Source organism: Python bivittatus, unplaced genomic scaffold (genome assembly GCF_059951505.1).
Source record: "Python bivittatus isolate LINGU-HERP-01145 unplaced genomic scaffold, Pbiv_v1 ctg000020_np1212, whole genome shotgun sequence".
Lineage (NCBI taxonomy): Eukaryota > Metazoa > Chordata > Lepidosauria > Squamata > Pythonidae > Python > Python bivittatus.
In genome coordinates this window covers 48567018-48583343 of record NW_028277030.1, presented here as the reverse complement: position 1 = coordinate 48583343, position 16326 = coordinate 48567018, and the positions used below count along the sequence as shown (strand labels likewise).

General features: G+C 38.1%; 1 protein-coding gene across 1 annotated transcript in view; it reads right to left on the bottom strand.

The window, feature by feature from the left end:
• Window positions 1-2629: 2629 nt before the first annotated feature.
• ZNF292 (zinc finger protein 292) overlaps window positions 2630-16326 on the bottom strand; it is a 36055-nt gene continuing 22358 nt past the window's right edge. Inside the window, exons 7-8 of the mRNA XM_007442470.4 lie at window positions 14878-15019; window positions 2630-12243 (exon numbers count right to left, since the gene is read on the bottom strand). Coding sequence (XP_007442532.2) covers window positions 5134-12243; window positions 14878-15019 — 7252 coding nt within the window. The 3' untranslated portion in view covers window positions 2630-5133. The remainder of the gene's footprint in view (window positions 12244-14877; window positions 15020-16326) is intronic.

Sequence of the window (16326 nt, the reverse complement as noted above, 5' to 3'; positions counted from 1 at the left end):
ACATACCTTATGAATTACTTCTGTGTACTTTTCCCCTCCATATGTGTAACATTTTTGCAGGGGCAACTTGTGTCAGATATGTGCCATCTAAGAAGCTGACTCTGGAATACAGGCTATAATTATCTACATCAACAAAAATTAGATCTTCCAGCACCCCAAGCTCCTCCCTGTGAAAGTATTGTTAAACCTGAAAGCAACCACCTAGGTCTTGCTAACCAGGATTAATCTGCATCATTGAATGTTCCATTTGCCCCCACCATCTTTAACTCCATCAATGGCTAAACACTTAGCCCCACCTTATACCAAAAAAAAAAAAAAAACCCAAGGCAGAGTTATTTTGAGTTTCTTTCTTTCTACTTTCTCAGGAATCAATTGCCATTTCTCCTCCCTTAACAATTCACTCATTCTTTCCCCAGGCCATCTCTACATTTTTATATTTAAGTAATGCTTGATCTTAGTGACAAAGCATGTTATTATTGCGAGGGTTAGTGCACTGTTATTTTCTTTTGTTTGACAGTTATTAGAATGCTCCAAATCTTCAATGCGGTGCTTGTTTCAGCAATGCTTCAAGTGAAGGACCCATTTGAAGCTGCTTTGTAAAGCAAAGAATCCCCCCCCCCACCCGTTTCTATAGCTAAATCTGCACAATTAGTTGAGCTCAATCACCAGTACAGTCTGCTTTAAGATTTTACCTTTTAACCTCTAAAAGGCTGTAATTCTCAATGGATCATACATCTAAATAAACTTAATATTATTATGCATCTGCAGGCCTTAGACTAGGTCCAGGTAGGGTTACCTCAGCTTTTGACATGTGCTTTTTTTTTTTTTTTTAAATGCCTCAGGTGCAGCTTGATGAGATATTCTGGAGAAGTTAAAAACCTGGTTATTTTTTTTTAGTATTGGCTCCCATCAAGGGCTATGGATTTTGACATCTTTCTAATGGACCTACGGGACTGGTTTTATGTTGTTTTCTCAATCAATAGCTACTCCACTCTGCACACATGTTGTATAATCTTGTTTTCTTCCTTACAACAGAATAACTACAGACAGAGATCTGGATCTCTAGCTGGAGGAAAAGAAGAAAAAGCAGCTGGGAAAGTAAAGGGTACACAAAGTATCCTTTCTCCATCTAGGTTACTCAGTGGAACTGCAATCATGGAAGATTTATGAAAACAGCTTATGTTTTTATACTTTGTTAAATTTTTCAGTCCCCCTATGTCTTAAAGCCATGGTCTCCTTTGTTGAAAGTTGTCTAACAGCAAAGTCAGTGATCCCTCCTATTTTTCTGAATGGACAACTCAGCATATGTAGGAGAAAACCCAGTATTCTTCAATGGCAAGTTGGGGTCAAGTTGCCAATTCGTTTTTACCGTAGCAACTTAGTTGCTTTTCTAACCCACTGTCATCACTATCAATTTAGGCAACAGGTTGTAAATTAGCTTAGGAAATGTAGTATTTTCTTCCCCACTATTCCACGCTCCTTCATTCTTGCTGAACTCTGAATTCTTCCAGAATTACAGTATGAAAGCACCCCAAACATAGTCCCTAAAGAGCCAATTCCTTGCTGAGCAAGAAACTGGTACTATCTCTATTCCCAAGACCTGAACTACACCTGAGCAGATTCTATTTGGAGGGCCAAAACTGTACTTTTTGGAAATAACACCCCCTCTTCTTTTTACATGTATATTTTCATATTTATAGGTGTGGACTTGAATTTTTCTTGCCATTTGCTCAAGTACGGCTTTTGCACTGAATTCCTCTTTACTATTAAATTCCAGGAAAACTAAAACTGCAGAAGCTATTGCTGTTATGTAAAAACAACAGCACATATTCATGTTATATGTGCAATATTCTGGTGTGCTTCTTGTATAAATGTAAGCAGCAAACAGATGAACCTTAAGACGTGCTATATTTCAGATAATTTCCTTTATAGACTTCTTTTATGGTATTTATGAACACTGAGATGAGATGTTCATTTATCACATGAATGCTGAATGGACATATGTATAGGGTATTTTAGTACTCAAAAAATCCTGATTCAGAGATCTGTCCTGTCTACCCCTCTAGAGTGTCTGGCATGTGTTGGAAATCAGCCTTTACCCAAAGAGATAAACTGTATTTCCAAATCTGTTTTTCATGAGGCATGCAGAGTGCAGAGGCAGGCTGTAATTTCTTCACAATAAATATTAAAAAATGCAAGAGTAACAGGGGGGGGGATGTTATGTAAAAGCACATTTAAGAATTAGGCTTTGTGCAAGATACTACTTCCAATGGGAAACAAGTAAACAAAACATTTTGGCTGAGGGATTGTTAACAACTCAGTGTTACTGAAAATTCTTAGATGACTTATTTGTATGCTATGATGATTTTTACAATATACTAAAACCAGCTCCAGATCCTCCTCTTAGAACATCTTCTATTATTTGAAACCTTTTGTGCAGGCATTTCATTGTATTGATCTAGATGCTGTAAACTGTTGGGGTACAAAATAGGAGAAACTGATTGCCAATACAGTATTATCCTCCCACTCCTTCTACATTTAATTTCCTTCTAGGTCCCTGATAGTGATTAACATGCTAAGTGCTATGAGAGTCTTCACGCTAATTTTTTTTTTAAAAAACAGAGGGCTTTTTATTGAGTAACCGTAGATGCTAGACAGAAAGAGGTTAATAAACTGCTGAAAGGAACTCATAACTCAGGAAAAAAACAGAGCAGTATATTTTTTAAAAAAATAGTTATAAACTCATTGAATTCTACATTTGCACCGCTATCGAAAGGGAGGAATGTTTCCAGGAAGGCCTACTTGTCATTCACCAATGGCACGGAAGCATGCTTAGCCATTGCCTACCCTCACCTACCTGCAACTGCAACTTTAGATGATGCACAACACAAAAAGGCTGATAATTGGGGGGGTGGTAGTGGAGGGAATGCACAATATATGAACCTATAGAGGAACTCAAAGAGTGGCATTAAGCATTCTGATTAAGTAACAGTAAGGAGTGCTTCACAACTACGTAAGGTTCTTCTGTGGCTGGCTTACACAGTTAAGTGAAAGGGCACAAATATTACTTAGCAGATGTTGAAAAGAAGCAATTTGTCAATAGTTAGTGTTTACATTCAAATGTTCAAATAAGCAAAGTTTAAGATATTTAAAATGAGAAACCTGAAAGATAACGTAGCCTTATTTTTTTCTTCCTTCAAGCTTTCATATCCATTTGATATTACATAACACAGATTTTTTTCTTCCCCATTTGTATCAGGCATGTATTTTCATACGAAAAGGAAATCATACTAATTATATTCATAGATGGATACATGAAAGCAGAGACATTCCTGAGGCTGAACTGCAATTTTTACTGCTCTACGCATGGGTACAGAGAGCCAGCTTGGTATAATGGTTAAATGTGCTGTATTAGAAACCAGGAGGCCATGAGTTCTAGTCCTGCCTTAGGCACGAAACCAACAGGGTGACCTTGGGCCAGTCCCTCTCTCCCAGCCCTAGGAAGAAGGCAAGGGCAAACCACTTCTGAAAATCTTGCCAAGAAACCTGCAGGAACTTGTCCAAGTATTCACCAGGATTTAATACTGACTCAAGGCAGGGAAAAAAAAGCATGGGTAGAACTAAGTATAGGAACATTTATAAGGCTTTCTTCTGTTCTGATACACTCTGGAGTAAGGAAGAAGATAGGCTATACAATCATTCCGACTTCCAGCGGATGGGCAACAATTTTATATTTCTTTCTCTTGTGATTCTGGGAAAGAAGACTCCAAGAGTTTCAATCTTTCAATTCCATAAAAATATGTCCAGCATACAGCAGATTGAGGGAGGGACTAGCAACTCTAACCAAGGCTTTTCTGGTCCAATACACATCGTGCTCTGTGAAGTTATTAGCTAGTACATTAGTAGTCACAATTATTTCAATGTATACATAGCAGGCAAGAAGAAATTTAGTTCCATTTGCAACTGGGAATAAGGAAACTGTCTCATCTCTTCAGAAGATCTTCTGTTTGAATAGCACTTTTACATTTTAATGCTACTGTGAACACATATTACAAATAGATATAAAGGTGGTAAATCAAAATTAGTTCCAAAATTCATTCTTTAGAAAAGCACTGTTTGCAAAGCAGTGCTATAGAAGTTACTCTATACACCAATCAAAATTTTCAAAAGAAAAAGGACTTTTGTAAGATAAAATGTATAAAACCAGAAATGAAATGTGATTTTATTTAAGGCAATACTGGGCTACTTCACAAATCACCACCTCAAATATATACACTGCTCCACACTACTAATTTTCTAGCACATTCACGATGGATTGTTTAATACCAAATGGTGTTTAAATTTTCACTGCCAGCAAACTATTTAAAATTTACATTTCCATCATATTATGGAAGTGGAAGTTTTCAATCTGATTAAAAGCAATGCATATGCAGTTGTAGGAAAACTTTTTGAGTTAGCTACATATGAATACTATCCAATAATATTGGACATTTGCAGTTACAAATACAACTGTGTCAGTATGTATTTTAACCATTTAAGTGTGATCTGATCACCTTCTCTCCTATACACACAATTTAGGCAAAATAAATTGGATATGGTAAACTTACCTAGTTTTTACTTCAAAAAGATTTAAGTTTAAAAGAACATTTTAAAAACTGGATCACTTAGTTACAAATTAAAATTCTGAATATAAATGTGTCATTTAATATTTCAGACTTACAGACTGCCATTTGCAGCAAATGATTTACAATAATAAATATATACAAAAATGTATCTACAAATAAAAAGTACTGTTATATATGAGCAGTGACCCGGCGAAAGATACCACAGACAATTCACAAAGATTTCAGTCATGGAAAAGGACAACATTTGATAAAAAATTGAGGTTTTGATCAATTATTTACAAAACTGAAACAATGATTCTGTTCCAAGTCCCATAGGGATAAAAAATAAATTTACATGACAACTGTCATGAACTTGCTAGGTTAAATCACTTCAAACGAAACAAAACCAACAACAAAAAAACCCCTTAAGAAATAGCATCATGCTCAATGGCTTCCTACTCAAAATAAAAAAAATGCAGTACAGATATACATTAATGATCAGAACAAGGAGTCCGCTCATATTACCTGATTATTTTGTAACCTCTAGTTTTGCTTCCCAATGTCCATCAAGTCTTATCAGACTGACAATAGGTTTCATTTCCTGAAGCTGCTTCAATACACGCTCAGTGCAATCTTTAAAAGTCTTATCTAAAACTATTTTTACAGTACCGCTACACTGAAATTGTGATGGATTAGCAAACTGCACACGAGTTTCACTTTCTGAACACGATCGTGTTCTCACAACAGGGTTCTTTTCGTTAGGCTTTCTTGAGTTAGAATGAGAGCCTTTCCTGGTCCCACAATTATTACAACCCCCCCTTTCTGTGTTTTTCTTCTGCTTCACTGCAGATTCTTCAAGGAACTTGAGGAAAGATACTTCGAATCCCATAGGCTTAAATGAACTCCAGTCAAAAGCTGAAGACTGTTCTTCGACAGTCTGGATAGCCACAGCGCTTTCTTCCTCTCTGTGCACACTGCTTAATTCAACAGCCAGGATTTCTTCCTGCTTTTCAACTTTTCTCTTTTTACTTTGGGAGGTATTTTTCTCTTTGTTTACTCTTTTAGAATGACCGTTTATGCCTTGCTTTTCTGAAAGAGAAGCGCTAGCTTCCTGACGGCCGCTATTTACGTCGGAAGAGCCCTTCGGCTGGTTTTCTGAACTTGCAAGATCCTCGTTAATAAGCTTGGTAACGAACAACTCGGCAAGCTCATCCACCTCGTCCTTCTCAGTCTTCTCTGCCTCCTTCCGCAGCCCCAGCGGAGAGGGTCCCAAGCCCTCGCCCGTGTCGGGCACCCCACAAGCCTGGTTCTCCAGGGCTTCACTGGGCAAAGACACCACGTCTTTTCCTGAAGGCTCCGAACGCTCGCTGGAGACAATTAAGGCATCCCGATGTTGTAAAGTAAACGCTTTAGATAACTTGTGACATTTGTAGTGCCGAATTACGTTATTCTCACTCGTGACAACCGATGAGCAGCCTTTTATCATACATGGGTACTGTACAATAAATTTGTTACTGCATTCGGATAAAGCGTCACCCTTTGTCTTTATTGAATAAATATACTTTCCACATTTCAAAGAATATGCTTGATTTTCATCAATCGGCCCTAGTTTGGGTGTTTTGTCTTCTACGGTCACTGCTCTCTTTCGCTTGGCTCTAATTGACATTTTGTTTCCATTTTTTCCTGCTCTGTATTTTAATGCTTTATGTTTAATTTTCATGGTTTTCTCCTGATTAGCTTTAATTGAAATATTTTCCTGACCTGGCGTCAGGAATCGCCTAGGTCTTATTAAATGATCTTTATGCCTATCATTATGCTTATTAAAAATGTGCCGTAGAAGATTAGACCTTGTTGCATAAATACGGTCGCAACCTTCACAATCACATTTATACATGCAATCTTCTGTTTTGCTCTGCTTTATTTTTATGTCATGATCTGTCTCAAGATGAATCACATAATTAACATACGTTGTAAATGATGATTTACATTCAGACTGATCACAGGGGAATTTTCCAACATCCAAGGCTGACTTCATACTACCAATTTCTTCAGGAGCCATCTCATGAAGCTTCATATAATGCTGAATAAGACTAGTCACTTCTTGAAATATCCTAGAGCAATTTCTCACTTCACATCTGAATTCCTTCACAGTTTCAGTTGCATCACTCTCTTCTTCCTTACCAGCTTCATCATCTTTACTTGGTTCACTTTCTTCTTCTGCCTCCAAAGAGAATGATGGTAGATCAGATTTATGTACAGCTTGATAGTGCAGAATCAAATTCTGTTGTATTGTAAAAGCTGCAAAACAACCTTGATGCACACACCGGTAAGGTCTATATGGATTATAACTAGTTGGCATCTCCAAAGGTTTGGGAATTGGCTTTTTATGTTTTCTTTCTTCTTCTTTCCTATGTCTTCTGATCTTACGTAATTTAGGTTGTAATTGACTATTATTAAGTATGGGTATATTATGAACTTCTAGAGGAACCGGAGCTATTGGGGAAGGTTTTTCTAATTTTTCTGTGATATCAGGAGTATTTTCTGGTATTACTGCTTCTGGTATCAATCTTTCTGGAACCTTCATAGATTCTATGACCGTTTCTTCTTTTAGATCAAGTTCCTTAGTCAACTGTAATTCTCTTTTACCTTCTATTAACACATACGGCATGTTTTTTAGTTCATTAGGTCTTGGTGTAACATTTATGGTTTTGTTTTGGGATCGTCGTCCATAAGGCCTTTTTAGCTTTAATTTTACCATTTCATCTGTTGTAAAATGATGTACCAGCTGACAGTGCGCCCGGAGGTTAGAATTTCTTGTAAATGTTTTTGGACAGTTAGCAACAACACATTTAAATGGAGCATATTTTAACTGGTGTTTCTTAATTTCAAGAATCATTTCTGCAGTGTACTGATGTATTTTGCTGTAGTGTTTAAATAATGCATCCTTTGTCATGGCACTATAATTACAGCCTGGAGCCTGGCACATAAATGGCTTATGGACCTTTTCACTAAACATAGGATGTGTTTCTGAAGACATCTGGACAAGAGATGTGGTCTCAGTTGTTACACCTGGAATAAGGACTTGCGGCATTAACGTATCTGCTGGAAGACAATGAGTTATACTATCGAGTATTTGATTTGATGTTCCACTTTCTAAATTCAGCTTTTCCAAGCCTTCTAAAATTTCCATAAGTTGAATATCATCTTTGTGAGATGCTTCAGACTGATTAGTTTTAGCAATGGTGACATTCTGGGTATGTTTTATGCATTGAGTAGAATCAGGTTTAGGGAGTTGTGCAGGGTTTTCAAAAACACACTGAGCAGTATTGTTTTGTGGGCTCCGTATTGATTCAATGGATATCTCTTGGATTTCACTTTTAACTTCAATCTTCTGAGAATTCATAGCTGTTTTAATTATTTCCAGAGTTTTCTCAAAATTCTGAACAATGTTATCATTTGAAATCTCAAAATTGGACTTTTCTGGAATGCAAGATCCCAGAGTAACCTGAGAATCACCATTTTCATTTTTCAATGACAAAGGAACTATTTCTACATGATTTTCTCCACTAGTCTTTAAGTTTTCTTTGATATCTGCTGTTAGTTCACTGTCAACATTACTTAATTTCTGTGTAAAATTTTCCATTAACACTTGAGTTTCACAATTTGCCAATACATTTGACTGAAAATTTTCTGCTGTTGCTTGCATACTCCCTTCAACATTTCTAGTGATAAGCCCTAAACCTGCCAAATCATTAACCACCAACTTTTGTGAAATGTGAGGTACAACCAAAGAAACTGTTTTCTTCTTTTTCTTTGAACCACCATTCCCTTTTTTACTCAAGTTACACACTTCTGAATTTTTGATGCTACTTATGACTGAAACACGTGGAACATTGTTTCCCAAATTATGTGTTGTGGTAGGAGAATTAGAAACCAGATGGGGGCACAAGCCATTTTCAATAGTCTTAAGTATTAAATCATCTGAAAACACAGGTAAACTGTTGCATTCTTCTGACGAAATTTTGGTGTTAAGTGTTCTGTTTTGGTCTGTGAGCAAGGTAGCTGGGTTGCAAATTGTTGGTAATGAAGGTGATATGCCTGGATTTGGCAAAACTGCTGTATTTATTTGTGTAGTACCAGTAACGCAACTGGTTGTAATTATATGTGGTAATGTATCTGTAGAATCAAAAGTACTTGGAATTCCTGCAGTTTCCAAGGCCTGTTTGATAATTTCATTTCCTTCCTCATTTTCACTTGGATTAAAATTTGTCATATTGGTCCGTGGAAACAAGTTCTGCAAAATGGCAGCTGACCGATTTTCATTAGCAAGCAGCTGCAGAAATGATGGTTCCTTAAAACATGCATCTGGATTATAAGTTGATTCCTGCTGCTGCTGTAAGTTTAAAGCATTTGAAGAAAGAATCATACTTGCAAGTAGGGAGGATTGTCCATTAAGCTGTAGAGCTTCAGGAGAAATTTCAGATTCATCCAAAGGTTTACAATAGGATCGTTTGGACAGATGACCACCAAGTGATCTAGGATTGGAAAAAACCCTGTAACATCTACTACAAATAAATTTGCCATCCCTGATAATTGCTGGCCATTTTGCCCGCTTATTATGCTTTGGCTTTTTGTCTTTTCCATCTGTACCTCGCCTACGATCCTTTTTTGTTTTTTCTGATATAAGAGGCTGTGGAGCGGTTTCACCAAAGTTACTTTCATTATTTATTTGTGAAGGAAACAGTATGTCAACACTTTCCTCTTTTGAAAAAGAATTTGTATTTCCTTCTAGTTGGGAGGAAAAATGATTGGTATTCTCCATTTGTGAGAAGACAGAACTTGGACTATTGTGAGCTGGGGAAGGAAAAAGAGAAATCAGCCCATTTTCTGCAGGTAAAGGAAGAAAAGGATCAGAACCACTGTCGATGTTCAGAGGCATAACCGGCTTTTCTAAATCATCCAACTGTGAAGGTAAAGTTGCACTGGACATACTTCCCAACTGAGAGCTTAATGCATTTTCTGATTCACTTTTAATATGGGAAGAGAGACCAACATTTTCCACAATTGGTAATAACGAATTAGTTGCATTTTCCAAACGTGTTGGGAAAAGAACATTTGATAGTTGCTGCAGCTGACTTGTACAAGTAGGATTTAAGCTGGTTTTGGTTTGTTGAGGAAATGCATCGCTAGCAGGAGTAGACACTTGTGATGATAAAAAATAAACTGGCTTGCTATCATTTGGCAGGTTTTGCAAACTTATTTTTTTACTTTTCTTATTCTTGCACTGCATTTTAAATGCAGCATATTGATCAGGATGTGCTGTCTTCATGTGTTTTCCAATGCTCTGAGAAGAATTGTAGATTCGCGTACAGCCTTCAACCTGACAAGTAAACTTCTGAACTGGAGCTGCCAATGGCATGATGGGCAAAAAAGAAGTGCCTATATTGTTCTGGGTAGGAGCAAGTGAAATCCCTCCTAAATTCTTCAGCGGCTGATTGTAGAGATTAGCAGCTGTCCTAACACTCTCTTCAAGCTGAGGCCTTGGAGAAAGTAAATTCTGACACTCTAATTGATTTTGCGTGCTGAAAGACATATGGCCACTCTCTTTTTCTTGACTTTTTGTTGCAAGAACATCAGGTTCAAGTTTGACTGAATTCATAGAAATGGTCTGAGACTCACCAACACAGTCATCCTCCTTCCCTTCATGGAAAACAGAAAGGTCACTGCAAGTATCTTCAACTGTTGAGCAAAACGGATGGATGGTAGGTACACCAATATCTACTGCAGTATTTACAACAGGTAGTTTTCCTTTTTTTGCCATGTTCTCTCGAATTTTTTGGCCTAGAAGAGGCATCAAAACATTGCTGGCTGGACCTAATGATTCTGTCTCTGCTGCACTAGTTAAAGATTGTTCCCTGTTGTCAACAGAGATTGAATCAGGCTGCTCCAGTACATTAGCTGACAGTTTTGTACTCTCAGACTCAAGTGATTCATCTTGGATCTCATCTGAGACATAATTTTCTGCTTTGGCACAGTTATTTACATTACTATCAGGTGGCAGCACCAGTATCTCTTCTGGATGGACTTCTTCAGTATTCTCATTATTTTCTAAAGACTGAGAACAATTGCTATCACCATCAGACTGCAGTATTTTTTCAGATTTAGTGTGATCTTCAATATGTTTTTCTAATTCATTCTGTGAGTGGTAAACTTTTCCACAACCTGTAAGTTTGCAGGTAAAGGTATTATAGTGCTGAGCTTCATGATCATAAAGCAAATATGCTTCTGAAAATACTCTCCCACATTTGGGGAACATGCATCTTGCCCTAAAGACCGGGTGCTCTTTTCTGTGACTCAAAAGTTCAGCATAACTGTTAAAGCTAGCCTTGCATTTCATCTGAATGCAAATATAGGGTTTGATGCCACAGTGCATTTGTAAATGATCATTAAGGTGGGTAACACTTACAAAATGTCGTCTACAGTATTGGCAAATTACTTTTTTGCTCTGCATTTCAAGAAAGCGTTTAGCTTCTTCATTATCTTTATGACCTTTTGCATGTGCGATCAAATTCTTGAAGTATTTAAAGCCTTTCTTACACAAGGTAACAGGACAGGTAAACTCATTGACAGGCAATGGCTTTTGAATTGGCATTATTTCTGGAATGTAAGGTTTGTCTTTGTCATAATTTTCATCATCCGAGCCATCGTTGTCATTAAAAACAATGAAGTCTGCTGCATAAAGACTGTTCTTTTTTATGTGACGTTGTTCTTGCTTAACTAAGGTATTGTTCTTTCTGTTCACACCAGTGGTTGCTGTTTTGGGTGGCCTTCCTAGTTTTCTCAGTGGTTTCATTGCAGCTAGTCGCTCCTTACTGGACTTCTTAACATGTAGTGTTACATGAGGAACAAAAGTTTCTTTAGAATTAAAATTTTGTGCACATATTGGGCAACTATAAATTCCATCCTTGTAGTGCTTCTGCGCATGCCTGACTATTCTATGTCCAAGAAATTCCTTATCACACAGCACACAATATTGCATGTATGCTTGCCAGTTCCTGAACCTAGCAGATATGAATCCCCTCTCCCTTAATTTTTTTATTTCTCTGTTTTTCTGCTTCTTATCTCTAATGCCTCTGAGCAAGTTTGTAGCTTCATCAAAACATCCAGAAAGCCCATTTGCTGAAGTTTCTTTGTTCTCATCTTGACAGTCCTCTACCTTTTCATGCATTTCACTGTCGTTCAGTTCATCTATTGAAGATACAATTGATGCCTCTTCTCCCATCAATGCTAAACACTGACGTTTTAGCATTTTCCAGTCCCAAAATTCTGGATCAAAAGGCCACTGAGTTTTTAATACAAGCAAAAGCTCACAGCGTAATGAATTTGGAATTGGAAGATTTTCTTCATCATATTTCTGGTCAGGCTGATTATACAACATTTCTACAGCATAATATGCATCCACAGTAGGTTCAAGAAGAAATTCACTTAGTTGACAAGCACGTTTAACCTCTAAATCATCAGGCAATAAGCAAGATATTGTCTTGCAAATGGAAATTTTGACTTCTGTATTCTCACTAGCTTCCAAGCGCAATGCTTTCACACAAAGTTCAATGCAGGTTGCAAGTCCAGCAGCATCAATCTGTAGAGCAAGAAACAGATCATAGTGTAAATTTAATGCCAGTTCCTGAGTTTATAAATGTAAGTAAACCTGAATTTTGATTTCAATTAATTTTGCATTAAATAATTATAACTTTAAGAGTTACCAGTGTTAATTACCTCAAAGGGGTGAATGTTAGATTTCAGATTTTTATTTATTTGTGATTCATACTCATTCTAAGAAGTATTCTTAATTTCTATGTAAAACAATAATTTTGTTATAACAAAGATGCATTTCAGCAAGGTCTTTGAACTATCAACAATATTCAATTTATGCAATAATTACTTTGAACAATATCATTTGGAGGAAAAAAGATCAACTTTTTGAATCAGTATAGTCATTCATAAATAATTAAGGTATAGTGGGGCAAAAAAGTATTTAGTCAGCCACCAATTGTGCAAGTTCTCCCACTTAAAAAGATGAGAGAGGCCTGTAATTTTCATCATAGGTATACCTCAACTATGAGAGACAAAATGAGAAAAAAAATCCAGAAAATCACATTGTCTGATTTTTAAAGAATTTATTTGCAAATCATGGTGGAAAATAAGTATTTGGTCACCTACAAACAAGCAAGATGTCTCACAATGACCTGTAACTACTTCTTTAAGAGGCTCCTCTGTCCTCCACTCGTTACCTGTAGTAATGGCACCTGTTTGACCTTGTTATCAGTATAAAAGACACCTGTCCACAACCTCAAACAGTCACACTTCAAACTCCACTATGGCCAAGACCAAAGAGCTGTTGAAGGACACCAGAAACAAAATTGTAGACCTGCACCAGGCTGGGAAGACTGAATCTGCAATAGGCAAGCAGCTTGGTGTGAAGAAATCAACTGTGGGAGCAATAATTAGAAAATGGAAGACATACAAGACCACTGATAATCTCCCTCGATCTGGGGCTCCATGCAAGATCTCACCCTGTGGGGTCAAAATGATCACAAGAACGGTGAGCAAAAATCCCAGAACCACACGGGGGGACCTAGTGAATGACCTGCAGAGAGCTGGGACCAAAGTAACAAAGGCTACCATCAGTAACACACTATGCTGCTAGGGACTCAAATCCTGCGGTGCCAGATGTGTCCCCCTGCTTAAGCCAGTACATGTCCGGGGCCGTCTGAAGTTTGCTAGAGAGCATTTGGATGATCCAGAAGAGGATTGAGAGAATGTCATATGGTCAGATGAAACCAAAGTAGAACGTTTGGTCTCAACTCAACTCGTTGTGTTTGGAGGAGAGAGAACACCATACCTACTGTGAAGCATGGGGGTGGAAACATCATGCTTTGGGGCTGTTTTTCTGCAAAGGGACCAGGACGACTGATCCGTGTAAAGGAAAGAATGAATGGGGCCATGTATCGTGAGATTTTGAGTGAACACCTCCTTCCATCAGCAAGGGCATTGAAGATGAAACGTGGCTGGGTCTTTCAGCATGACAATGATCCCAAACACACCGCCCGGGCAACGAAGGAGTGGCTTCGTAAGAAGCATTTCAAGGTCCTGGAGTGGCCTAGCCAGTCTCCAGATCTCAACCCCATGGAAAACCTTTGGAGGGAGTTGAAAGTCCGTGTTGCCCAGCGACAGCCCCAAAACATCACAGCTCTAGAGGAGATCTGCATGGAGGAATGGGTCAAAATACCAGCAACAGTGTGTGAAAACCTTGTGAAGACTTACAGAAAATGTTTGACCTCTGTCATTGCCAACAAAGGATATATAACAAAGTACTGAGATGAACTTTTGATACTGACCAAATACTTATTTTCCACCATGATCTGCAAATAAATTCTTTAAAAATCAGACAATGTGATTTTCTGGATTCCCCCCCCCCCCCCATTTTGTCTCTCATAGTTGAGGTATACCTATGATGAAAATTACAGGCCTCTCTCATCTTTTTAAGTGGGAGAACTTGCACAATTGGTGGCTGACTAAATACTTTTTTGCCCCACTGTAAATCCCACTCTTGAAGACCTATAGGTAAATTGGGTCTAGAGAAGTGCAAGGGGAAATATGTTTGTGCAACAGGAGAGTCCTACTCTTCCCTCTCCCTTAATTTTATCCACACTCCTACACAGAAATATGCCTAATGGAAGAACTACTAGGAGACTGCAGAGGGATGGGGAGGAATGAATAAGTCCATTCATGCAAGTGCTGTAACCTCATGATTCTGGGAATACAACTTTTAGTTTCTTTGCTTGCTTTTGCTCTGATATCTCATACAGTTTAAGTAACACCGGTGTACCAAATGAGCCACCTGTTACATTCAGTTAACAAGTATACTTTTCACCAATGAAACATTGGAGTCTATAGATTGAGAAAGTACTCAGGAGTATAAACAGCCACATAGAAGGCAGTTATCAAATCTGCTTTTTCAACAGAAGAGGCAGGTGGTATACATCTGAAGCTGTCTTAAGGTCCCTAGCTACAGCTTTTGAAATAATTTATTTTAAGAACGTCTTAAAATAATCCTACCTTAGGAATGCTTAACACATTAAGAGAAACTAACATCTTCCTATCTGATAAGGCCTTATTTAACTTCATGTGGTATATCAACATTCAATGTTATTTCAATTGTCAGATTTTAATTTCATACCATGATAAAAATAATTATCTTGCACATACTTACCTCAGAATTTATTACTTTAATCAGGAAGAAAATGTGGTACACTGTCTTTGTTAATACAGAGAGTTGACGGCATCTCTCCAAATATATTTGTATAGAAGGTTCTACCCTTTGTTGTAATTTACTCCAGAAAAGAGTCAGTTCCCTGAAAGCAGAATTTTACCAAAAAAAAGCAAAAAACATATTAATACTGAAGTAATACAGATCTAGTTTATCAAACCAGTTTTCAATTGCTGGGAAGATTGGGGTATAAGAGGAATGCCACAGTACTATTATGTGCTATTATTTATTAGAATGAAATGCCATCTTTCTCTTCAGAAAAAACTAAGTTTATTCTTTCAAATCATATCCTACATATAGGATAAGATATCTAATGTCTCTGGGCTCCTTGATCTGGTCACCAGCTTGGTAGTGGAGACCCTCCATGTCTTGGTATTGGGGGACTTTAACCTCCCTGCAGTAGGGCCGAGCCCAGGAGTTCATGGCCTCCATAGCAACCATGGGCTTGTACAAGGTAATCTTGGCTCCAACATATGTAGACAGTCAAGTTAGACTTGTCTCTACCTCAAAGCATTTATTATGTGATCTGAATGTGAAGGTTACTACCATCTTCTCTTTGCCAGTCAAATCACTTTCAGAACCAAATGCAATTGACTGCCACCCATTTCATCTGCACAACTGGACCTATTTGGATGGCCCACTCTAGGTACTCTATAGATCTGTTTGGTTTCCAATGGTACTTGGGGATTTTCCTGACAATCTGGTAAGCTAATTGGTTGAGGGCCTGATTTATCACAGGCGAGAGGCAATACCTTAGGCCCTTGATGAAACTACCCCCAAGTGGCCTTTCTCTGTTGGCTAATCCCAGAGGCCTCCTTTGTTCTCAGAAGACCTCAGGGCCAACTACAGAGTGCCCTAGACTAAATGTATTATCTGGATTCTTAACAGTCAGGGTTCAGGCCCAGTCATGGGGCAGAGACATTCTTGATGGATCACCTTTCCTGAGGATCTGGACAGGGGTATTATGCCTGTCCTGGTCCCTTTGGACTTCCAAACCACCTTCACTACCATTGACAATGGTATCTTTCTGGACCATCTAAAGGGGTTGAGGATTGGAGGGATTCCTTTTTTTAGTGGTTTCACTCCTTCCTTAGTGGATGGTTCCAGTTGTTGGTGGTAGGGGAATAGAGTTTAGCAAGTTGGTTGCTCCCTGGTGGGATACTGCAAGAGTCATGCTGAATTCTTTCCTAGTGCCTGGAGGCTGTGAGGATCTGAATGGGATAGAACAGGCCAAAACTGAACTCCAGCAAGACAAAGTTACTGTCTGTACATCAGGGCTCTCCTATGGTCCCAGTAAAGACTCTGGATGGGGTTGCATTACCCTAAAGAAGTATTAGATAATGTGATGGAATGTATCTACAAAGAGGAGGGTGATGTGAGAGATCAAGGCTA